The sequence below is a fragment of the Panthera onca genome, chromosome A2 (assembly GCF_046562875.1).
Source record: "Panthera onca isolate mPanOnc1 chromosome A2, mPanOnc1 haplotype 2, whole genome shotgun sequence".
Lineage (NCBI taxonomy): Eukaryota > Metazoa > Chordata > Mammalia > Carnivora > Felidae > Panthera > Panthera onca.
This window is the reverse complement of record NC_138340.1, coordinates 45,203,287-45,227,855: the sequence shown is the minus strand read 5'-3', so window position 1 is coordinate 45,227,855 and position 24,569 is coordinate 45,203,287. Positions and strand designations below refer to the sequence as shown.

General features: G+C 40.7%; 1 protein-coding gene across 2 annotated transcripts in view; it reads left to right on the top strand.

Annotated features, from left to right (window-relative positions):
* The first annotated feature begins 4,464 nt into the window (after positions 1 to 4,464).
* The window catches only part of IL5RA (interleukin 5 receptor subunit alpha), a 38,749-nt gene continuing 18,644 nt past the window's right edge, over positions 4,465 to 24,569 (top strand). Inside the window, exons 1-10 of one of the 2 annotated variants that reach the window (XM_060631589.3) lie at positions 4,466 to 4,794; positions 6,048 to 6,191; positions 9,286 to 9,340; positions 9,884 to 9,968; positions 11,456 to 11,601; positions 12,692 to 12,830; positions 15,846 to 15,999; positions 16,074 to 16,261; positions 18,522 to 18,667; positions 21,984 to 22,122. In XM_060631589.3, coding sequence (XP_060487572.3) covers positions 9,896 to 9,968; positions 11,456 to 11,601; positions 12,692 to 12,830; positions 15,846 to 15,999; positions 16,074 to 16,261; positions 18,522 to 18,667; positions 21,984 to 22,122 — 985 coding nt within the window. In that variant the 5' untranslated portion in view covers positions 4,466 to 4,794; positions 6,048 to 6,191; positions 9,286 to 9,340; positions 9,884 to 9,895. Of the gene's footprint in view, positions 4,795 to 6,047; positions 6,192 to 9,285; positions 9,341 to 9,883; positions 9,969 to 11,455; positions 11,602 to 12,691; positions 12,831 to 15,845; positions 16,000 to 16,073; positions 16,262 to 18,521; positions 18,668 to 21,983; positions 22,123 to 24,569 lie in introns of both variants that reach the window. The other variant, XM_060631590.3, reaches the window with a different exon arrangement.

Genomic DNA, 24,569 nt, shown 5'->3' with positions numbered 1-24,569 from the left:
TTATTTGTCCTTTTTATTTTAACCATCCTGGTGGATGCGAAGAGGTACCTCCTTATGGTTTTGGTTTACATTTTTCCGATGGATGATGTTGAGCAGCTTTTCATGTATATGCTGGTTATTGGTACATTTGCTTTGCAGACATATCCACTCAAATCCTTTGTCCATAGTCTTATTGGGGTATTTGTCTTTTCATTGTTGAGTTAGAAGATTTCCTTGTATTTTTTCTGGTTACAAGTCCCTTACCAGATATGTAATTTGTAAATATTTTCCTCCATTCAGTGGGTTGTCTTTTCATTTAGTGTCCTTTGCAGGATAAAAACTTTTAATTTTGCTGAAGTCCAATGTATCTACCTTTCATTGCTTATGATTTTGGGTCATGTTTAAGGAACCACTGCCTAATGTGAGGTTATTAAGATTTATGCCTAAATTTTCTTCTAAGAATTTCATAGTTTTAGTTCTCACTTTTAAGTGTTTGATTTCTTTGGAGTTAATTTTTGCAAATAGTATGAGGTAGGGCTTGAACACCATTCTTTTGCATATTTACACACCATTTATCAAAAAACTGTTCCTTTCTCCATTGAATTATTTTGGCATCCTCATCAAGAATCAATCAATCATAAATGTGAGAGCTTATTTTTGGACTCTCAGTTTTACTCCATTGATCTGCATGTCTCTAATGCTTTATTCTCCTCCGTTCATACAGAATAAAATATTTGTGTATATAGGAGCATAAGAAGAAATTAAAGAATATCTTCATCCCACTGCAGTAGATACACCATTAGTTCCAATTCTTTTTTTTTTTTTTTAATAAATTTTACTTATTTATTTTGAGAAAGGGAGAGCACCAGGCAGGGGCAGGGCAGAGAGACAGAGACAGAGACAGAAAATCCCAAGCAGGCTCCCCACTGTTGGCACAGAGTCTGATGTGGGGCTCAATCTCATGAACCATTAATTCATGACCTGATCAAGAGTTGGCAGCTTAACCAACTGAGTCACCCAGGCACCCCATCATTGGTTCCCATTCTTCACTGCTGGCTAGCAGTTGTATACATCCACACCCTTATTACGGCCTTATCATGTGGGTGGACTATACTGTGGGCTGAGTCCATTTGACCCTGGGTGTGGCCATGTATTCTGTTCTGACTCTTGTGATGTCAGTGAATATGACATTAGCAGATATTTGAAACAGCCTTGTGCAGTTGGTCGTGCTCTCTTGTACTTTCATTATCACCTGTAAAAAGGATTCTGCCTTAGGTAGCCACTGGTTCCAAGTGAAGGACAGATGCTTCGAACGCACATGACCCCACTCTACGATCTGGAGGCCAGCCAAATTTAGCCAGGCTCTAGTCAAAAGTCAGACACTTGGGCAAGAAACAAATGCTTATCAATGTTTACTGCTGTGGTGTTTGTGGGTGGATGTTCTGTAGCAATAGCTAACTAATAACCTACCGCTTAGAGATAACCACTCCTATCAGTTTGGTCTGTTGATCAAAACATGAGATCATAAAAAAATGCATCTATCTGTGTACACTTGCTCTCCTCTTGTTTTTAACCTTTTTCCATAGTACCCTCTGTTACGAGTTATTGATAAACACTTATTATCTACATCTTTCAACCTTTGAAAGCTATCTCTCTATCATCTCTGTATTACTTTTCACAAGTAAAGCTACAATGAATTTCACTCTTTTTCTCTCAAATACATCTTGGTCTACAATTCACCTCATTTCCATGGAATGGATTCCTAGCAATACATACCCTCAGTAGGCTTCAGTAACAGGGGTCCCAGGTGGAGCCACTGAATCCTGAGCTCCTGTTATCCTATTCATATTTTCACCTATACTATTTGGCTAAACCCAGATTATTTCTCTTCTAAAAGAATACAGACACAGGCGCGTGGGTGGCTCAGTCGGTTGGGCTTCCGACTTGGGCTCAGGTCATGGTTCATGAGTTCGAGCCCTGCATTGGGCTCTGTGCTAACACCTCAGAAACTAGAGCCTGCTTCAGCTTCTTTGTCTCCCTCTCTCTCTGCCCCTCCCCTGCTCACGCTGTGTCTCTCACTCAAAAATAAATAAATATTAAAAAAATAAAAGAATAAAAGAATACAGATAGATTGGATTTCACTTAAAAAAAAAACAACAAAAACAATTTGGGAGATTCTTCACGCATGTTCCATCATATCATTTTTGGACATTTCCACTTTATTCTAAGGAAGAAAATTGTTGCCACAAAAAGTAAACTATACAAAGCCCTCACTTTCCTTCAGGCTAAAGTAGAAATAGGACATGGAGACAAAATGTGAACGCATTTTAAAAATTATTATTGGTAGAGTTGATAAAGGATCATATATCCAAGAAGATGGTATCCAGGGTAGTAGCCAGGTCTAATTTTCTTTATATCCTTAACAGTTCCTGGAACTGTGCATAGCGGTATGATAGGGAACAATAGGCAGAAAGGGAGAGGCTAGGGCTTAAATGTCTCCAGGTGGGGAAAAACACATATTTTACAACATTTCTTCTGGGAACATCTGATCTGAAGCAAACTCCCTCAGTCATAAGGTTCCTCTTAAGAATGTAACAAGACACCACCCACTCCCCCTCAGACTTCCCTCAGAAATTTAACAAAAAACCTGACTAAAAATAAGTAGACCATAAGACATATGACCCACAAGTAACAGCATGGCCATAGACCACCCTTCATACAATGGAAATGAGCCAATTAAAAAGGATTGACTAGGCATTTGGAGTTACCTAGCCAATAAGGGTAGAGCCTGAGAAGGAACAAGGCGGGAAGGAAGGGGGCCTACCCAAACCCTATACAACAAAGTCCCCTGCCTATAGTCAGACATTCATTTTCAAATGCCCCCTCTCTGTAAAGAGAGCTTTCTTTAATACTATTCTTCCTTTCTGATCTTATACTATAATAAACTTTTGCCTGCTGCTCATTTTTTTTATTTTATTTTTTAACATTTATTCATTTTTGAAAGACAGAGAGACAGAGCACTAGTAGGTGAGGGGCAGAGAGGGGGCAGGGGGAGACACAGAATCTGAAGCCGGTTCCAGACTATGAGTTGCCAGCACAGAGCCTAACACAGGGCTCGAACCCACAAACCACGAGGTCATGACCTGAGCCGAAGCCAGACGCTCAACCGAGGGAGCCACCCGGGCACCCTTTCTGCTGCTCATTTTATTCTGTGTCCACCTATTCATTCTGCAAAGCTGCGAGACAACGAATCCTGGGTATTGAGGTAAAACTTCCTGCAGCCGCAGCATTCAGTAAATACTTCTTGAGTAAATGAATGTAAGAAACAGAACGTGAAAGCAGACTTGGAGGCCAGAAACCATGGCCCTCACAATTATTAATAACTATTCTTAGGGCTTCTATAGTGACAAGTATGCTACACCTAAAATTAGATGTGTGGGACATTAAAGAGGAGGTCAGAGGCTGATACTCCACCTCAACTTTTCTGGGGAATTCTTAGCAAATAAATGGATCTCGCTCTGTTCCTTCTGCCACTTTCCTTTTCCCCAGAGGAAATCACATTTTTAGGTCATCCAATAATGATTGGTCCAGTTTCATTTTGGCAACTGCTACAACGGGCACCTTAAGAACCCCACTCACCGTCCTTACTCATCACAAACACTGAGCCTCCTGGGAAGGCTCCTTCAGGGAACCTGTGGTTCCCCACCCTGCACACAGAATTGATCTCACCTGGCAATCGCCAAATTATTTCCCACTCTCCCTGCATTGGCTTTTCATGGGCCATCATCACTCAGCTCCTTGGGCTAAGACTGGAGGTCCCCTTACAAAGGCAACGACTAGTATCTGGTTCAGATGCTAAACACAATAAGTGCTTTTCTTATCACACCCTGGGCCACAGTTTTGTTTTGTTTTGTTTAAATTAGTGTCGCTAGTCAGTCACCTCAAAATTCCTGGATAGAAATGGAACAAAGAAAAGGAAAAAGTAACTGAGTTTACTTAAAGCATACTGAGGACAGTGAGGTGCCCTGCTGGGAACTGGGGGAAGACAGGAGGGAGAAGGCCCTGGGCCTTGCCGCAGGCCCACGCTGCCATAGTCGTCATTTGTACAAGCCAGGCTCCAGCTGCCAACAGTTTATGACACCCAGAAACGCTCCCTGACCCCCCTCCCCCGACCCCCCTCCCCCGCACACACATGTACTTGCGGGCACAGGACCTGCTAGCAATGCAGGGAAGGGCTAATGCTCAGCACGACGCGAGACCTGTTCCTGGGGCGCCATTCTTTTTGTCATATTCTGTGCCTGGACTTGTGTAGGTGACCAGGGCACAATACATACCTTCGCTGAATGAAACACATAAAGATCCTAGGAACGCAATGCTTGAGAGTACCCGCCGAAAACCTGGTTACCTTGCCACCTAGGAATAAATGTTCATTTCAGCTCCTGAGCAGAGCCAAACATCTGGAAGGAGAAGGAAAACGCAGACGAGACCGTTATCAGATAGTGGCTATCTGCACAAGAGAGGTTCTTTCATTTCATTCACTTGGGAGTTTCCTTTAGGGCTGGCCCCTCATTGCTCTTACAAATGCTCGTGGATCTATACTGAGAGGAGCCTTGTCTCCCTCCCTTTGTGAAGCCAACTGCCTGTGAGTTTGTAACCATTACAGCTGTTGATGATGAAACAATAAAGAAGAACCTCCTCTAAGTCAAAAAGTGCAGCTAGAGATAAGATTCATTTTCAATGCCCCTGCAGCTGCGTCTGATGGCATGGCCACCGCACTTCTCAGCAAGTGGGGATCCAAGGTTGATTCATCGCAAAGTGAGTAAATGCCTTTTTTTCCCCTCCAAGATGACCCTGTGCTCCACCTGCTAACAATTTCATTACGTGGGGGTGGGGGGAGGGGGATAAGAAAAGTGAGAAATAATAATTTATAAATATATGGCAAATTTTTAAATAAAAAGGGGAAACAAAACCCCTCATAACTATTATTAGCAGAGACAGAACCAATAATGGTGCTATATACAATGTCTATCAGGCAGGTCATATTGATTCTGAGTACAGCATTCTATTCTTGTATATTGGCCAAGTAGCTGGGGAGGGCAAATCCATGGCAAGGTGAGTCATACTAACAAAACACCTACGGTTTTGTTGATACTTATTACAGGGGGTTGCTTTGCCACTGCCGCAAACACTGTAGGGATTAAAATGAAAATATATACTCTGCCAAGATTTCCCAGAAAATACATGAGTTTGGAGAACAGGGTATAGGATTTAATTAAATATCTTGGTGAGGATGTTTCAGAGTTAATTAAGAAAGCTACAAATTAAGAAACAGCTGCAAAAAGGAGATCACATTGCATCTAACTGAAGGCATCCAGCCTTTTGTTTCTCCTGGGGGTTCTGGGATTTTGAAGATTGTTTGACTTGATATAAAATGTACAAAAAAATGAAATAGCTGAAATCCAAAGAGCTGAAATGCCTCACTCGGTTTTGTGAACTATTTACTCAAAGTTACAAACTTACTATATATGTATATACATACACACACACAAACACACACACACAGAAGAAATGGATTGAAGGAAAAATTTAATAAACAGAGAGAGAAAAATCAAAATCCTTCAGTACCCTATGAGCCTAACATTTATAAACATATGACAGTGACTGCTTTCAAAGCTATTACTGATTAATGTGTTTGATACCCAGTTTAATGAATTATCATGCCAAAAATTTCATTACCTGGTACAATTTTTATTTTGTACTAAAGGTTATGTCCTCCTTTGTATTGAAAAAATATATAAATGTATGTAGCTATTGGTTAAAAGCTTGCATTTCAAAACATAATAAAGATTTGAACATCAAATCACCTCATTTGTTTTCGGTACTTGAAATGCTGCTTAGGGAAATTTTAGGCAAGGTACCAGACGTATCACACCTCCCGCAAATGGACCATCCTTGCTACATGCGCCCAGCCTGCCTTGCTGTGGTCTATTTTGTCCGCATGCTAGGTTTTACCCTACAGAGCTTGACCTGGTGAGGCTACTGTATTAATTTGCCTCTTTTATATACAGGGCCAGACACATTCGGCATCTGCCCTGTGCCTGACACTGTGCTAGGTGCTCGGGCTGCAGCTGCGTGCACGGATAGGATGGACCTAGTCCCGGAATTCTGCTCTTGAGCACGCTCATTGGAAACAAGAGGATCCCCAGAGGCAGGTAAGCCCAGGGAGGGGGGATCCTGGATGCGGGATGACACATCACACCACGTGCGATTAGATGGCAGACATTTAACCACCGTTGGGAGATTAGCAGCAAAGTCCTCCTTCCTTATTTTTCTGTCTGCTCATTTTGGCAGCACCATTTCTACCTTGGCAAAAGATCGTTTATGGCAAAAGATAGGGCAACAATTTGAACCCATGAGTTACATTTTATGACTACTTCAGACAATTCACCCAAATCCAAAAAAAAAAAAAAAAAAAAAAAAAATTTCATGCGTTATATGGGATCCTTATAACTCATTATATTTTTAGGAAGCCTGCACAGTTTTTCATTGGGGGGTGGGGTGGGTAATGCAATATACCTAAGGGCTAAAGGTGCCATTTGCATGTTACACCTTGGTTTATTTATTTATTCTTCCTCCCTCAATGAGTTTTATTGCTGATTACATTGTACAGGAAAAAAAAAAAAAAAAAGAGGAAGTACAAAGTCAACTCTCTACTTTTAAGAGCCTAACAGAGCATGAATCCTCTCAGTTACTCTTCAATTTCTGTACACTGAGCGTGAGTCTGGAATTAAATGTCACCACAAATGACTCAAAAACGCTCTAAAAACAGGGTTGCATATACAACTTTGGTTAAAGACAAACGTCCCAGGCAAAAAAAAAAAAAAAAATAACAATAAGTTGAAAAGGAAAAAAGAGGGGAAAGTGTGTTTAAGTCTGAACTTCAGTAGAATTTGACCAATTCTTAGGAACACTGGGGAAATCCATTGCCAATTGCCAAAACTTGACCCAACTCTCTGGAAACATCTGTAGTGTGACAGGTTGTACTCATGTTTTCTTCCAAATTTCAAAGAATCTAACACTTACCAGAAGCCAGATTCTTAGAGAGCACTCGAGGAATTTTACATTGACTCGATGAAATGTCACATGAACGAGTAGCCTATGATATGTCTACAAGGCTGAGCTTGTATTTATGAGGATTGTAGGTAGGCAATCCATGTTTGCTTCATTCTGCTTAGTCTGAATCTTATTTTAACAATTTGATCGTATTCTTGTAGATTTTAATTGGCAGCCATGAGAAGTAACTGATCATATTGTCATTTTGATGTATTTTTTAAGATAAGATGTACTCTATTCTTGTACAATGATATGTTGCCCAGTTGACATCTATCGAACAATGTATCTTTGTATTAGAGACATGGCCCAGAGAGATGTGGGTTGTTTTTCCACAAAGGGTAATTGCTATGCATGGGACTAGAAATACTCAGGGGCCATGGACAGAATCTGGAAGAGCTTTCAGGGAACAGAAGACAACGCACAGGATTGTGGAAAATATACATCAATTGCTGAAGCTCCAGTAATATCCAGTCTTCAGGGGAATTTGTCTAGCTGACAAAAAATTGTCATTCTCACTAATATTTAGACTTCTACTGGAGTATCTTGTGTTTATATGACAAGTGATTTCCCTTCAAAAGCATCACCTTACTGAACAGAAAATATCACAATGAGATGTGGAAATAAGTGTATGGCTGTTTTATAGCAAAAAAGTTAACCACTGAAAAATTTGTGAGTGATCAAATATGAAAAGTAATTCTGTTTTCAGCAGCTATACAATCAGTACACAACAAATCCGAAGAGAAGGTTCTTGGTCATGTAAAATATTCAATTATCTGCCCCACTTAGATAATCAACAGTTTCATCATGTCAATTATTTAACTGCAAAGGGCAAATATAGGTGTTTGGTTACAACCTACTACTTACTTTGCCCGTCAGTAAAAGTCACTAGGGAATATCAATTTTGCATTTTTTTTCTGACCTGGAATTCCTATTAATGACAATTAGTGCAAAGTTAGAGCATATACGATATCATTTCAGGAAGTGCTGACATTTCAAAGACATGACCTTCTCAAGTTGCAGAGCAAACAGTGTTGTTTGTTAAAGGGTTTTTTTTTTTTTTTGGTTTTATTTTTGCATCTTTGCTTCTCAGGTTCAGTAAATTACTAATGCTTCCCTTTAACTCATTAACATTCTTAGTTGTTAAAAAATTTTAAAGTATTAAAATACCTGCTTTTATGGTCATTGCCATTTTAAAAATTCTTTTTCTACCCAGTATGGAATCAGAGTAAAAGAAGTTATTATTATCACAAGTATTTTTTATTTGAAAAAGAAATTGAAGGATTTGTATACTGTCTCTATCTTTTATACTGTGATATTTTACTAATTTCATTACCAAGTTAAGACTGATAGTAGTAAGTTAAGTAGTAAGTTGGTTAAATAGTAAGCTAAAAAAAATAGTGTTTTGTTTTTTTTGTTTTGTTTTGTTTTGTTTTTGGTTTGGGGGTTGTTTTGCTACTTAGACAAAGACTGTATTCTGTGGTTCTACCAGCATTGTATTTGCAAAATACCAACCCATTTAAATAAATATTTTAAGATTTTATTTTTAAGTAATTGCTATACCCAGTGGAAGGCTCAAAGTCACAACCCCAAGATCAAGAGTCATGCTCTTCTGATTGAGTCCCTTTTTAAGTAAATTTTTAAACTGAAAACTAGAAGTCATTTAAATTAGTGCAGAACATAAGCTTTGGTGTTAGAAAACCCAAGATTGGGTCTAAATTCCATCATTTATTAGCTGTTTGATCACTGGCAAATTAGTTAACCTTTCGGATTCCTTTTCTTCACTGTAAATTGGCTCATAGCCTTGTGGGCCACCCACTGAATCAAAGGGGTTCATGAGAGAATAGGAAGAAGTGCTTTGCCAAAGTAAGGGTGGTGCACAACAGGGGAAAGCTGTGGATATTATGCCTTGAAATCCAGTTTATATGAAAAATGCCTTTCCATGTTTTCAGAGGAAACACTCAAGATTTCTAACCTATAAATCCCAATAAGGGGTCAAATCTCTTCTTTGACGACTTGTAAAACAAGATGCTGACATGATACCCACTCTTTCCAGACTGCTGCACTGAGTTATTAGAACATTTCTACTCTCATTTTCATTGTCCAGTTATTTCAAGTAGGTGGAAATGGGGTTTTTATTTTTCCTCAGACCTGTAAGTATTTTTCTCCTTCCTTTTATGCCCTGCCCCCACGTAGATTCATCAGAAAACTCAGCCTCTCCACAGTTCAAAGTACCAGAAGTTTATTGCAGGTTTGTGATACAAAGTTTTTTTCTTTCCCACATTGTGATTCTTTTAGACTTAAGCTTCTGGGCCCATATTTAAATACTCATTATTGAAAATTGTTATTGTATTTGTTTTCAGTCTGATTAACTGTGCCCAGGAGTTTTTACTATTCAAAGATCTGCTGTGGTCTTTCGCTCAATACCTCTCCCACGTAATATCTGCTCTTCTGGCTTTGCCCTCTCTGTCACTCTAGATATTTCTTCAGGAGTCAATTCAGAAGTCTATGTGCCCCTGTTGTGCTCCATTCACACCTTTATTGCAACAATGTTTAACTGGACTACAATTAATCACTTACATTTCCTTCTGCCCCTCCAACTATGCATCTACATTTTAAGGATAAAACTCAAGATTTGTTCATTCATGTTTGTATTTCTAGCACATAACAGATTGTTCAGTACTGTTTGTCAAATGGGCAAATGACTACATTTTATGTTAAAAGGTAGCTGCCAGTTTTTCTTAAAAATGGTAACAGGTGGTGATTTGGATCTTCATCCTTCTGTTTCCTACAGGATGTGATTATCATGGCACCTGCATTACTGATTCTCTTGGGGGCTACAGTGATACTGAGAGCAGACTCACTTTCTGATAAAAAATGTAGGTAACATCTATTAAGTTCAGTAGCGTTTCTTTAAAAAAAAATACATCACAAAAATGATGACATTATTTTCTCCCAAATAATCCTCAATTAGGAAATTCTGTGTGGATTTTTTAAAAGGAGAATATTTATTCATATCAGAATACAAACTCTTTAAATATGCTATACTTTAAGAAAGCAAAGTTGACTGGAATGCAAATATTATGCTACAGGAGGAATCGTATTCCATGTGCGGGTGTACAGGCACTATGGGACACTATGGAATAAAGCTGGAGCTGGTGACCACACATGGAATGCCTTCCGTACAAGGGGATGGTTACAAGTCCTCATAACCAAAGAATAAAAACCTTCCACCGTGTGTGGTTCAGAAACTTACTGATCTATGGTTATGGTGTACTGACAGAGTCTAAGAGAAGAAAATTGTCACATGGTCCCTAAGTAGTGTTGTCTAAGAGGACGTTCTATGATAATGACACCATTCTATATATACATTGTCCAATGTAGTAGCCACTAACCACAAGTGACTACAGAGCAGTTGAAATATGGCTCATGCAACTAAACATTTGATTTTATGTAACATAATGGACAGCTAATCTAGACAGAACCCTGCAAGGCTGTATGCAGCAAGCATCAAGTAGGAGTTATAGAAGGCTCTTAAATATTAAAAGTCAGTGGAAACATCCTAACCATTTAGCAAATGAATAAGTCTGTTTCCTAATAGTATGTATAATGTTATCCTAGTTTTGGGGGGAGGGGGGGAATTAACAAGTTGTATCAATGTATACCAAGGACAAAAAGTAATGAATATATCACGTGTTAACACTATTCTCAGTTGCAGGATTTTAGGCAATTTTTCTTTTTGCTCACCTGTGCTTTCCCACATTTCTAAAATGAACAGGCATTGATTTGGTAGTTTAAAGGAAAGCTTTTCTTTTGAAAACAGAGTGGTTCATTAAAGAAAAAAGAGCCCTCTTTTCTATAAATGTGTAATTTCACTCACGCATTTTTTTGACTTTGAATCATAATGAGAAATAAATTAATTGTACATCACGAACCAGTGCATATACAAATATTTAAGTAGATTCATGTAGTGGAAACAAGAGGTTCACAGAACAGTAATTGTATTTCAAGCTCCCTGATATTTTCTATTTTCTTCCATGTCATTGAAAACATTCTAGCCACAAACTAATAAATTTCCCCAGCCAATTAATAGATAAATGGCCCTCAGTTTGAAAAGTATAGTTATAATGAATATTGAGATATTCATTTTTCAGTAAAATGCCTGTATATGTTATAGGTAAACACTTGGGAAAAATTAGAAAGATAGTGAGTTAAAAGCAGTTTTAAAGCAACTTTTTCCAACATTATTTGAGTTTTATATATTCTAATAATCCTAAAATCCTATACTATACAATAAAATGTTTTTAAAATTTAAAAGTGCTACTTCCATACAATTGAATATCATGTTGGTCCTTTTCATCAACAGCTTTACTTCTCCCACCTACCAACTTCACTATCAAAGTTACTGGCCTTTCCCAAGTTCTTTTGCGTTGGGAATCAAATCCTGATCAAGAGCCAGTGAATATAGAGCTAGGCTATCATGTGAGAATAAATGTTCCACAAGAAGAAGATGTAAGTATTTGTTCTGACAGCTGTCTTTATTTAGAGGCAAATTTTCATTTTGACTGCATTTTCCCTATTGAATGAAATTCTAAGTTACAAAAAGAGAGAGAGAGAGAGAGAGAGAGAGAGAGGGAAATTGACTCAAGGGTATTCTGGCATGTGCCCAACCGAGTAGGGTGTCTGTTGAAGGGTATTCTGGCATGTGCCCAACCGAGTAGGGTGTCTGTTGAAAAGACTCTGATCTGGTACCATGCATGTTGGTTAGCATTCAACAGCAGCACAGAACATTCTAACTTTGCCACGATTCTCTCAGTAAGCAAAGAAAGTTTAGTCACTTTGAAGATAAAATAATTTGATATGGGTTTTATGTTCCCTTTAAAATAGGCAAAGAGAAAAAGAGAAGAGAGCGCTGGAGTAAGGTGGGAGGCAGCGGGTGCCTAACCAGAGAGGCCCAGTTCAAATCCGGGCAACCACTCTAGGTCTGGGAGATGCACTTTTGGGGTATCCCACTACAGGGCATACGTGAAGGCACCTGATACCTAGGAGATGCGCAGTAAAATCAAAGAGAGAAGCAATTGGTAGTAACTATTTTTTCAGTCAACACAGAATTCTAGAGAATTTTCTTTTAGAAAGTTACCTCTGGGGAAGAGACTAGGACACTAGAGATGATGATTGTAGTAAATGTGTGCCTCAATTACAGTTTTTTGTTTTTATACGAATGTCTTCATGTATCATTGAGGAATTATTATATTATTGTACTTTCATAAAGTTTATTTATTTTGAGGGAGATACAGACAGTGCAAATAGGAGAGAGGCAGAGAGAGAATCCCAAATAGGCGCTTATTTTTTAAAATCAGACTTGTAGAGGTACAAATGGTGTGCAAAAAGCTGTGCATATTTTCATCACTCAATGACTTTGGGGATAAGCATTTACATACCTGTGAAACCACGGGCCTAATTTTTTTTTCTAGCCAAAGTACTTAATTACATTTCATTTATGTGCCATTTAAAAAGTGGAAGAAAATGCCTATTGGATTAAAATAGCTCTCTGAATGCTCTTTCCCTTTTATGTATCATGACTTGTGGGGTTTATTTTTAGTATGAAACCAGGAACACTGAAAGCAAACGTGTAACCGTTCTTCATAAAGGCTTTTCAGCAAGTGTGCAGACGGTCCCTTGGAACGGCCAGCCCCTCCCACCAAGCCGCTGGGTTTCTGCTGAACTTAAAGCCCCACCTGGTAAGGCAGGCTCCTAATGGCCTCCTGTTGTATTCCTGACGGTGCAGGTGTGGTGAAAGTTGGACAAGTGACTTTTCTGGAGTCAGTCAGCAGTTCCTGCCAAGTGTCCTTCCTCCTCCTCATCGTCCTGAGGCTGTGCTCACTTCTTATTGTCATAACCTGCCAATCCCATCTGCTGCACCCCTGCAAACATAGCTTACACTTATCACTGCCCTGCTCCAAAGGTCACAGGGTCATCAGGGAAATCAGGGCCCATCAGGTCTCTCTGAGACATTTTCCAACCACACCCTACACGATTCCTCTGTTTTTCTCAGATAGTTTTCTAACCTTGACCCCCACCTGACAGCTCATTCTTGCCAGGAGGCTTTGCTTTCCTGGATTCACTTCTATTTTCCTGAATCCTTCCCATATGTCTAAGCCCAGATCAAGTTGTACCTCCTCTATAAAGCCCTTATACTTTTCATCCTATACACTGAAGAATGCTTTCTCCCCGGAACCCATTCATGGGCTGTGTTATTCATTTGGCACATATGACATTATCTTTCACAAATAGATTTATATCCTGCCACCTCTGACTAGGAGCCTGTTGGGAGCAGGGACAGTGTCTCATGCTTGATTACAGCCAGGAGAACAAGCAGTACATATATATGTTTATGTGTGTGTGTGTGTATGTTCTGAATGCTATGACTTTTCATACCAAATTGAAGCAAGCTGCTGATGGTTCATAGAAACCACAAGACTGAACAACCTGCCATGAAGAAAGAAGACAGCTCCCACTGTCTGTATACTGTCCTTTTGTGGAAAACTGGGGTTTCTAATACTTAGAATCAGTGATACTTGTGATTAAACCCTTGGAAACACACACACACACACACACACACACACACACACACACACAGAGAGAGTAAAGAGAGAAGGATCACCAAGTCCCAGGGTATGTGAGTGCTCCTCCTAACAATTTGTCTTAGCCAGTCTGGCCCATAGGTCATCGTTCAACCACTGTCTTGTCACATCCCTGAATGAAAAAGCCACACACCTCCAGAACTGTGCCCGTGACTGAGAGCAGCATTGTAAAGATCTTCCCGTTTATTCATTATAACATGTGGCCTAGACCAGATAGCAGCCAGTTCACAATGGCCATGATTCCAAGTACAGACACTGATCCACAGTAGACACAGGATACAGACCTTTGTGTGTCTTACGTTAGAGTGCTTTTCTAGGTCTCAGTAAGTAACAGGACTCTACCAGTAATGCAGTTTTCAGAATTACATTTCTGCGATTCTAATTATTCTCTGAGCGTGCCACTACACGTTGACACTAACGAAAAGTTAATTCTCCCTTGAATCAAATTGAATTCATACCAAATAATTCCTGGGAAGAGAGGTGAGAGACAAACAGATTGCAGGAAGAGTCTAAAGTGTACTTTGGGCATGGAGCATCTGGTCGTTTAGTGCATGGACAGTACATTTACTACAAGGCATAGACACAAAATTATGTATGTTTGTTGTATATGGATATATACAAGCGAACATCTCTGACAGCACATGGTAATAATACACCGTAGCCAATGTCCCTTTTCTCTAACTTCACTGAAGACAAAGGGGCCTGTCTTCTTCTCCCCCTTGAACTACACTGGCTGCCAGCGATAAATATGATCACATAATTGACTTAAACTAAGGGGAGGAGACCCCTTCTGTTGTTTGAGATTCAGTCAAAAGGCTCTCACTTTGATGAGGTCCTTCCCGACCCTCAGCCCAAAGTGCTTCTTCCCTCCTCTGAGCAACCACAAGACCAGGGTCAGCACAGTGTGCTCTGAACAGCACCAGTTAATGTGGTGACAATGCAGTTTGAAATGAAAACAAGGCTTTCCAGACAAACAATCTTCAGAGATCTTCAGAAATCATCTTCAGAAAGGAATGTAACGTGATGGGTATGGTGGAAAATCACAAGATTCTCTAATATCTTTGCATGTTAAAGAGGCCTTCAGCACGCAAGTGGGCACAGAATCTCCAAAGAAATGTTGTTATGATGCTGTGTTGCCAGAACCCATTTCCTTCCAAGCAGCAATCTGCGTTATTCATGTGACATCTGCATGATGCAACACAATGACTCCCATGATTCTCGGATGGAAGTGGCCCTGGAGACCTTCCTCTACCAACTCTCTCATTTGCAGGTGGAAAAACTGAGGCCCAGAAAAGTAGGGCTTAAAGTGTCACAGTTAGCTATGGAAAGATGTGGTATTATAATACCAAGGTTGCTGGGCACCAAGGTCTGAATGACAATCTATTGTAGTTAAATTTTCATACAAGCATATCCCACATGTACACCCCCTTAGCCCCAAGTAGCCAGAAGGTTATTATTATTATTATTAATTTTTGAGAAAGAGAGAGAGAAACACAAGTGGGAGGGGGGCAGAGAGAGAGAGGTACAGAATCCGAAGCAGACTCCAGGCTCTGAGCTGTCAGTGCAGAGCCCAATGTGGGGCCTGAATTCACAAACCGCAAGATCATGACCTGAGCCAAAGTTAGAGGCTTAACCGGCTGAGCCCCCAGGCACACCAGACAGAACATTTAAAAAATTTTTTTTTAATATTTATTTTTGAGAGAGACAGTATGAATGGGAAACGGGAAGAGAGAGAGAGACAGAGAGAGAGAGAGAGAGGAGACACAGAATCGGAAGCAGGATCCAGGCTCTGAGCTATCAGCACAGAGCCCAACGCAGGGTTTGAACCCATGCTGTGAGATCATGACCTGAGCTGAAGTCAGACACTTATCCAACGGAGCCACCCTGGTGCCCTGACAGGTTTTTTATTGTCAGAAACTCAGGCTTTATAATCCTAGCTTCATCCCACAGTGAGCTGGTCCTTTGCAAATAGGTTTCTATCAATGTGTGATAACAATTACTTTTTCATGGTAAGACGTTCCCAATCACTACAGTTTCAGAGGAAGTACGAGATTTAAAGACTGTCATGGCAACATTTTGTTCTTATTTTTGGCCATCTTATTGACCATCTAGGGTCTCCTGGAACCTCGGTTGTGAATTTAACATGTACCACAAACACCACAGTGAATAATCATACTCCCTTATGGCCATACCAAGTTTCTCTTCACTGCTCCTGGCTAGCTGGCAAGGATGCCCCTGAGGATACACAGTATTTTCTCTACTATAGGTGAGTACCTACTTTTACTTAAGTAAATGCATTCTTTCCTATAGCCTTAAAAACTTATGAGCATTTTGATTTAGGTATGGCTCCTGGACCGAAGAATGCCAGGAGTACAGGAGAGACACCCTGAACAGAAATACGGCATGCTGGTTTCCAAAGACTTTTATCAGCAGCAGAGGGAGTGAGGCACTCGCAGTGCATGCTAATGGCTCAAGCAAGCATGCTCCAATCAAGCCTTTTGATCAGCTGTTTGCTCTTCATGCAATCGGTAAGGTAGACTTAACTCAGAGTTGGACTAACCAAATCGCAGAATCTCAGCTTCGAAGGGCTTATAAAGATCACGTGGTTTGACTAATTTTCAACCCTAAGTGATCATCTGTCCCCTGCCTGACAATCACAGGGGCAAGCTTTCTCAGCCTCAGCAATACTGATAATTTTGGATGGATAACTGTCTGGTGGGAGCTGTCCTGTGCCTTGCAGGATTTTTAACAGCATCCCCGGTCTCTTCCTACTGGACCAGTAACATCCTCCCTGCAGTTGTGACAACAAAATATCTCCCAACATTTCTAAATGTCCCATGGGGGACAGAATCTCCACCATGTGAGAATCACTGAACCAGGGAATGTGAACCCACTGCTGAAGGGAGTATCCCTTTCATTTTTCAGCTCTGACTCATTTCATGAAGTTTCTGGTGCTGTGATGGAGTGGTACCTCCAAATAATTCTCATCCCTTTCCCCACAAGATGGTCTCAGAGCTAGCAAAATACAGCAAGCTTTCTCATCCTGAGATTTCTCTTCCCCAAGCTCCCCACCCCCAATTTCTCATGCTTTCCTCTTAGGACCCTTTGCCACGCTGGTCTGTCTCCTCCAGGTGGTCCTAAAATGTCTCTCTCAGCATAGGGATTCTCAGATGTCAGCATATTATTTAAGGTTTCATTGGCTCCATTCTCAAAATAGAAATACTGTAGTCTCCTTCATCCTAGATGCTTGTATTAATGAAATTCATCAGGAGCCTTTCATGTAGCATTCTTGTTACTAACCCTCAAGATTTCAGTGGTAGTGTATTTACTGGCATGGGCTGTGGGGTCAGGCTGCCTTGGCTTAGGTCCTGGCTCCACCACCAACTAGCTGAGTGACCGTAGACAAGCTGGTCATTGCCCTGTACCTCGGTCTTCTCATCAGAAAGAAATGGGGATAAATTATTATTTCCTGCAAAATTTTTGTGAGAACTAAGTGTGTTAAGAACTCTACAGTGCTTAGAACAGTGCCTGGTAATGATACATAATTATAAATAGACAAGGTGTTATTTAAAGGGACATGATCGGGGCGCCTGGGTGGCTCAGCCGGTTAAGCGTCTGACGTCAGTTCAGGTCATATCTCACAGTCCGTGAGTTCGAGCCCCACGTGGGTGCTCTGTGCTGACCCCTCGGAGCCTGGACCCTGCTTCGGATTCTGTGTCTCGGTCACTCTCTGTCCCTCCCCTGCTCATGCTCTCTCTGTCTCAAAAATAAAAACATTTAAAAAAAAAAAAATAAAGGGACATGATTTATCTATATCTCTATCAAATGAAGTATATAACTTGGTTTAAAGAACCAGCTCACAAGAGGTTATATAATTCTATTCAACAGTATATTTCTCAGATGACCTAAAAATGTCCCTTTCCTAAAAATAAGTAATAAACAATGCTGAGGAGGACATGGGAAACAATACTAATATGAAAATGGGCACAACCTGGTACAGACCACAGGGATTCATTTTCCTGTATGATTGTCATTTATTAGAGATAAATTCCTCATACTACTAAAAGAAATAGATTCCTGGTTAAAGTTTTTCTGCCTAGGGAACGGGAGGCTCTGGAACCAATACATCCCATTCTTAGATCGTCCCTATGATTCATTAATTGTGAGATCTAAGTCACATAGCCTGAGACAAGAGCGCTCGCTTAAAAATAATTTCTACCCACATCACAAGGCTATGAGATAATCAGGTGATAACTCAGGAGAAAGAACTCTACAATTGTTAGACAAATGTGGCCCATTCTTTTCATGCAGAGAAAATTGAACCTTACCACTCCATTCCCGCCCCCCCCAAAACCGAAACGAGACAAAATGAAACAAAACTGAAGCTCAGAATGAGGAGATTCTTACCCAGAGCCACACACCTGCTTAGTAGAGGCAGTGCTTTGTGGAAGCTCCAAGGTTTCTCTCTCTAGGGTCAGGTTTACCTAGTTTGGTCCAGCTTGAGGAACAGGGATGGTGCGATGGGTCTTGGAATGAGCTGAAGCGGAAAGGGACTCAACCCTTCAATGTGATTTGGAATAGGAATCCTTTAAGATTAGAGGCAGGATCTCTTCAGTACTATAACTATGAGAGTCATCTGTGAGCCACTGGGGTCCTATGATTTGGAGATCAGTTAATTAAAACCTGAAGGTAGATCCTTGAGAAGATTGTATCTCAGAAATGCCTTTGGAAGTTTGAGTGGATTGGATTGATCAGCCTAGATCACTGACGTTTTATTCTCTAACCTAGATCGCATTAATCCTCCAGTGAATGTCACAGCAGAGATTGAAGGAACCTGTCTTTCAATTCAGTGGGAAAAACCAGTTTCTGCCTTTCCGATTCACTGCTTTGAATATGAAGTGAAAATTTACAACACAAGGAAAAATTATTTCCAGGTAATTCTTCGGATCGTTCCAATATTTGATAGTAGCATTCTCTTAGAAACACTGTAAAAATTATATTCAGTAACAGCTGTGGTTACAGCTTGGAACTAACAAGGTCAAAGGTAACGTGTCTACCCAAGTTTTGTAAAAATAAACCACGCTTTACTGGCTTTTGGTCTTGAAAGGACATACTTTTGGTTCAAAATAACACAAAGGATCACATAAAAACACAGTAACACTATTTTTTGGTGCAAATATGAAAAGTTGCAGCCACTATGGAAAACAGTATGGAGGTTTCTCAAACAATCAAAAAGAAGATCATCGTGTGATGCAACAATTCCACTTCTTGGTTTATATCCAAAAGAATTATAAGTAGGGTCTCAAAGAGAAATTTGTACATCCCTGTTCATAGCACCATTATTCACAAGAGCCAAAAGGAGGAAACAACCCAGCTGTCCACTGATAGATGATGAATGGATAAACCAACTGTGGTGTATACATACAGGGCTCTGTTGTTCTGCCTTAACAAGGAAGGGGATCATGACACACGCTACGACCCGGATGAACCTTGAGGACACTACGTTAAGTGAAATAAACCAGCCACCAAAAGACAAATACTGTGGGACTGCACTTATATGAGATACCAAGAGTAGTCAAACCCAGAGAGACAGAGAGTAGAATGATGGTTTCCAGGAACTGGGAGGAGGGGCCACGGGGGAGCTGTTGTTCAACAAGTAGAGTTTCGTTGTTGCAGGATGAAAGCGTGCCGGAGAGCGGGTGCACAGCAGTGCGAATGTGCTCATCACTCCCGAGCTGTACACATAGTTAAGATGATAAATTTTCCGTTTTATGTATCTCACCACAACTGAGATATACTCATAAGCACTAATGGACAAAGAGTTCAAGAGACAAGAACTGAGAGGAAAGCCAGCATTTATGAAACATCAACTATGTGTCAACCTTTATTATGCTAATTTATTCCCTCCTCCCAGGAACTGCATTAAGTAATTATCATCCCCATTACACAGGAAAGTGAGGCAGAGAGAGATTAAGCCACTTGCCCAAAGTCACCGAGCTGGCAAAGCTGTAGGGAAGTTGGGATTACAACTCATGTCTCAGTGACAGTAGGCAAAGCAAATTCAATTCCATCCAATCTGATTCAACAAATATTTACCCACTGGTTTCTGGGCGGGAGTTAAAAAGATAAGATACTGTCTCTGCCATCAAGGGGCCTAGTCTAATGGACACACTCACCACCTCAGAGGAAGGGCCAATACGGGTCCAAAGGAGGGGGTGGGCAAAGCAACCAGTTAGGGCCCCCACTGAGAAGAACTGAGTGAAATCATGAAGGATGGGTAGTTTGTAGCCAGTGCTTCCCAAAATACCAATGCTAAAAGACCTTCTTTTTTTTAATTTGTAATTCCTAATTTTTAATTAGATTTCTAATTTAATTTTGAATTGTTTCTTTTGGAAAATAGCTTAAAAATGAAATGCTAGGGAAATCAAATATGCCCAGAGACACGCCCATTCATGGGCTAGAATGCTGTGGCAATGTCACATTGCTACAAAAGCCCCTAAATTGTTGTCTCTATTCCTGTGTTTACCTCACTGAGGATCAGTAATAAACAGCTCCTGACCCACACCAATCTGCCAACCACACTCTAAGTGGCAGGGGGTCTAGGCAGAAGGCATAACTCAAAGGCTTAAAAGAGCATGGTTCCTTCAGCCAAGTGGCAGTAAATGAATTGGCCTGGACATAAAGCCAACATTGGAATAGTAACTCTAGATTCCACACTGTGACTTCTCCCAGAATGACTGGAATTTTGGGGGGGGGGGGTGGGGGGGAAGGAGTGGTTTCTCTTTTTAAAGCCATTGCCATAGGTGCTGAAAGCCATTGAAGAGTTTTATTCATTCAGAACTCTGGCCACATCTGCAAAATCAAAGAGTAATTTTGGTAGCAGCATGAAATCTGGATGCAGGTGGAGGGGCCATGTGGAGACAGGAACATTGGGTTAATGGCTATGGCAATTGTCCAAGCGAAACACGACAAGATAAATCAGGCAGTGGTCGTGAGGCAGGGTGAACAAAGGAGAAACACACACAGAAGAATGTAAGATATAGGTGTCATGGGCACATCTCTGGTTTGGGGCCCAAAGGATTAGCTGAGTGGTGTGAACACTGACCAGGAGAGAGATTATCAGAGACAGTCTCATTTGTGAGACAATAGCCTTGTTTCAACACCAGACTATGTAACTCTAAGTTGTCTGTAGCAAACCAGCATTTACTAATACCAAACACATATTATTATATTGAACCAATATTGCTGTTTTTGCTCATCAAAAGTGGGTTGAATATTGGCAGTTTTCATAGGATTCAACCTAGTACATCTTTAAACTTGGAATTACAAGGGCAATTCCATTTAATTCAATAATCCATGCTTAGGTGCTGTTACGCCTACTTTACAGATGAGAAAACAGAGGCTCAGAGAAGTCAAGGAAGTTGTCCAGCAGGTAGTTTGGGGTATAGGATTCAAACCCAGCCTTTCCTAGATTCAATGACTCTGCTCTTTCCTTTTCCCTATGCTCCAGTTGTTTGAGATCTTCCTGCACATCAGGGATCAGGAGTTTTTTTTGTTTTTTGGTTTTTTTTTTTTGGTAAAGAGCCAGATATTTTAGGCTTAGCAGGCCATATGGTTTCTGTAACAGTTACTCAGCTCTACCATTGTGGAACAAAAGCAGCCATAGATAATACATAAATAGGCATGGGTGTGTTCCAGTAAAACTTTATTTGCGGACACTGAAATTTCAGTTTCGTGTGTCATGAAATACTCTTTTTGATATTTTTCAATCATTTAGAGACGTATAAACCATTCTTAGCCTGCAGGCCCTACAAAAACAGACAGCAGGCCATACCGGCCCCCACATTGTAGTTTGCTGATACCTGCTGAATAAGATGGAAACCAACGGATATTGTTTACTAACTTGGCTACAGAATATGGAAGGACAAGATGAGGGGGATTATGCGTTCTACTATAGGCCACCCCAGTCTTTTAATTTGGAAACCTTAAACAGACCCAAGTAAATCATCCAGAACTTACCAATGACTTTTTATTCATTTTGATTACAAGATCACTTTCCCTTGAAGGATAACTGTGACACATCTCTACTGAAGCATTCTAGAATAAACTCAGCAATGCGGGTCCTGTTGATTTTAAAAGGGTCACATAAAAGCGAGTCAGATTACTTATGTATGGCCTTCTTTTCTGGTAACTGGCATTTCTTAAATTTTGTGTCCAGAGAGTCTTATAATGCTATTTTTCTCCATTCAGACAGAAAAACTGATGACGAATGCATTCATCTCAATAATTAATGATATTTCTAAGTATTCCGTTCAAGTGAGAGCCACCGTGAGTTCTGTGTGCAGACAGATGGGGTTTTGGAGCGAGTGGAGCCAACCTATATACGTGGGTAAGTATCTTCTGTTTATTTTAAAGCAAGTGACCTTCCTCATGGTTAAAGCAGATGATCCTGGAAAGTGTACACATTCACTTAGCGATCTAAACTTCCTGATCTTCTGTCAGTCTACTGCCTTTTTGACCAGAGACAGATTTACCATTAAGTCAACAAAGCTTACATGTTCAAGCATCTTGCTAGCATAAGCCTTGCTAAAGCTCCATACCACTCCCCCTCGCCTTGTTTTTGGATTATCTGATTCTACTTTTATCCTTTTTTTTTTTAAAATAATTAAGCTTTCTGAGATAATTGTAGATTCACATGTAGTTGCGAGATATTATACAGAGAGAACTCATGTGTCTTTCATCCACTTTACCCCAAGGGTAGCAGCCTACAAAACTACAGTACAAGATCACAACCAGAATTATCATTGGTAATGACCACTGATCTTATTTGGATTTCATCAATTTTATATGCCCGCTTTTGTGTATTGAGCGCTATGCAATTCTACCCCATTTGCAGGTTTATGCATCCATTGCAAGGATCCCTTCTGTTGCCCCTTTACAAACACAATCTCTGTTGCGCGTCTCTATTCCTAACCCCTGCCAACTACTAATCTAAGCTCCATCTCTACATTTTTCCCACAGCTAATTTTGATTTCATATTTTTGTTTCTTTGCTTAAAGAAAGTTCCAAAATTGAAGCAACTCAGGGCCTGCAAAATCTGGACTCATTCCTGGGCCTTTAGCATAACAGACACGGGGGACCAGAAGGGTTGGGTGTAGCCTGGACTTCTGTGTTCTGCAGCTGTTTTCCTTTAGGACTAAAATCGCTAGTTTATTCTGCAAGAAGATCACCGTATCTGTCTGTGGCGTCTGTGAAGGGTAATGAAGTACTCCATGGATGCTCTGGAAGTGAGGGCACATTCCCATGCTTACTCAGCTCCAGATGGCAATCCCATGACCTAGAGATGTGGCCTTGCAGCTTGAAGATAGAAAATTCACAGCCTGTTTCTTACCACCTGGGTGTCCTGGGTATCCATAGACTTTTTAGGACAGAAGTGGACAGTTGAAAAACAACTAATAGATCTCTTGTGTGTACTGCAACCATGTAGTCTGAGGATGTGGACATACGTGGTTAAGTGCTGTGTAAGATCTACAAGAATGTAGAACAGCGGAAGGAACTCTGGAACCTTGGTCAGATAGGTCAGGTTTAACACCCAGCTTTGGCACATACTGACCTCATAGCCTTGGACAAATCACTTCTCTCTGACTTTGCATGGGTTCCCAGGACAAAGAAGATAATATACACCTCACCCGCCTCCCAGGGTACTATGAAATTAAAAGCCGATGGCCTCAGATAACATTTATTGATGGCAGTTTGCCAAACCCTGCTAAATGCTTTACATGAGTTACCTGCGTTAACCGTATCAACAGCACTAACTTGTAGATGAGAAAATAGTTTTGGAAAGTTTAGGCAATTTGTTTAACTCTGCATGTGCGAGTGGCAGATATGGGATTCAAACTGAGGCTGACACAACGTAGGGCCCAAACTCTTAGCGGTATGCCTTGGCGTGGCAGGATTCTGCAAGCTGCAAGGTGTTGAACAAATTACACAATTACGAGATCCTGGGACCTATCTTTGTGGTTAGGGAGGGTCAAGCATGTGAATGTTACCTCTCACTCTTCCTATAGGCTATTCAATGATCATTTGAAGAGCATCCTTAAGGAGACCTTTCTTCCAGGCCTATTGTAAAACTTTCCATTTAATTCATTCACTTAGGCTAATGGGTGGCTCTTTAGGAAAATCCTGGGCAGTGACCCATTAGGCTCTGTGGACGTGAGTCAGGTTAGAGCGCCTCAGGTAGGTTTCCACGGAAGACTGGGAGACATGAAGAGAGGCCTGAGAATTTCAGAGTTACTCTGAGTCTTCAGTGGGGCTGGCCCTGCGGAGCTGCAGAGTTTGTTAAGGGGAACTGCACCTCCTGCACTTGTATTTCACCCAATCAGCACAGCCTTATGGGATGGCCCCCAAAATCACCCCACGGGGCTCAGCAGGAGCCTTCCTGGGAAGAGGCGCAACAAAGGAGGTAAAAGGAACCAAGACTGGGCCAACTGCACCCACTTCCTAATTCTGCCAAGGCCAGTCTTCCCTCCCCACCCTCCTCCCGAGGTTGATGCCCCAACCTGCTCAACAGACCCGACACACACAGGACCCCCCTCAACACTGCTGCTTCTGCACAAAGAAAATTCACTTTGCTCACCAAGAGCAAAACAAACAGAAGAAACATTTATGAGCCCCAGGAAACTTTTAACAAGATTATTCATTTTATCAAAAGCTTGTGATCAAAGCTTAATTTTCATTACTTGCATTTGGACAAATTAAAAAAACTGGTGTATGTTATTCCCCAGGGGCACATAACTTGGGCCCAAATTATTGAGATTTCTGAGTTTGAGATTTTTT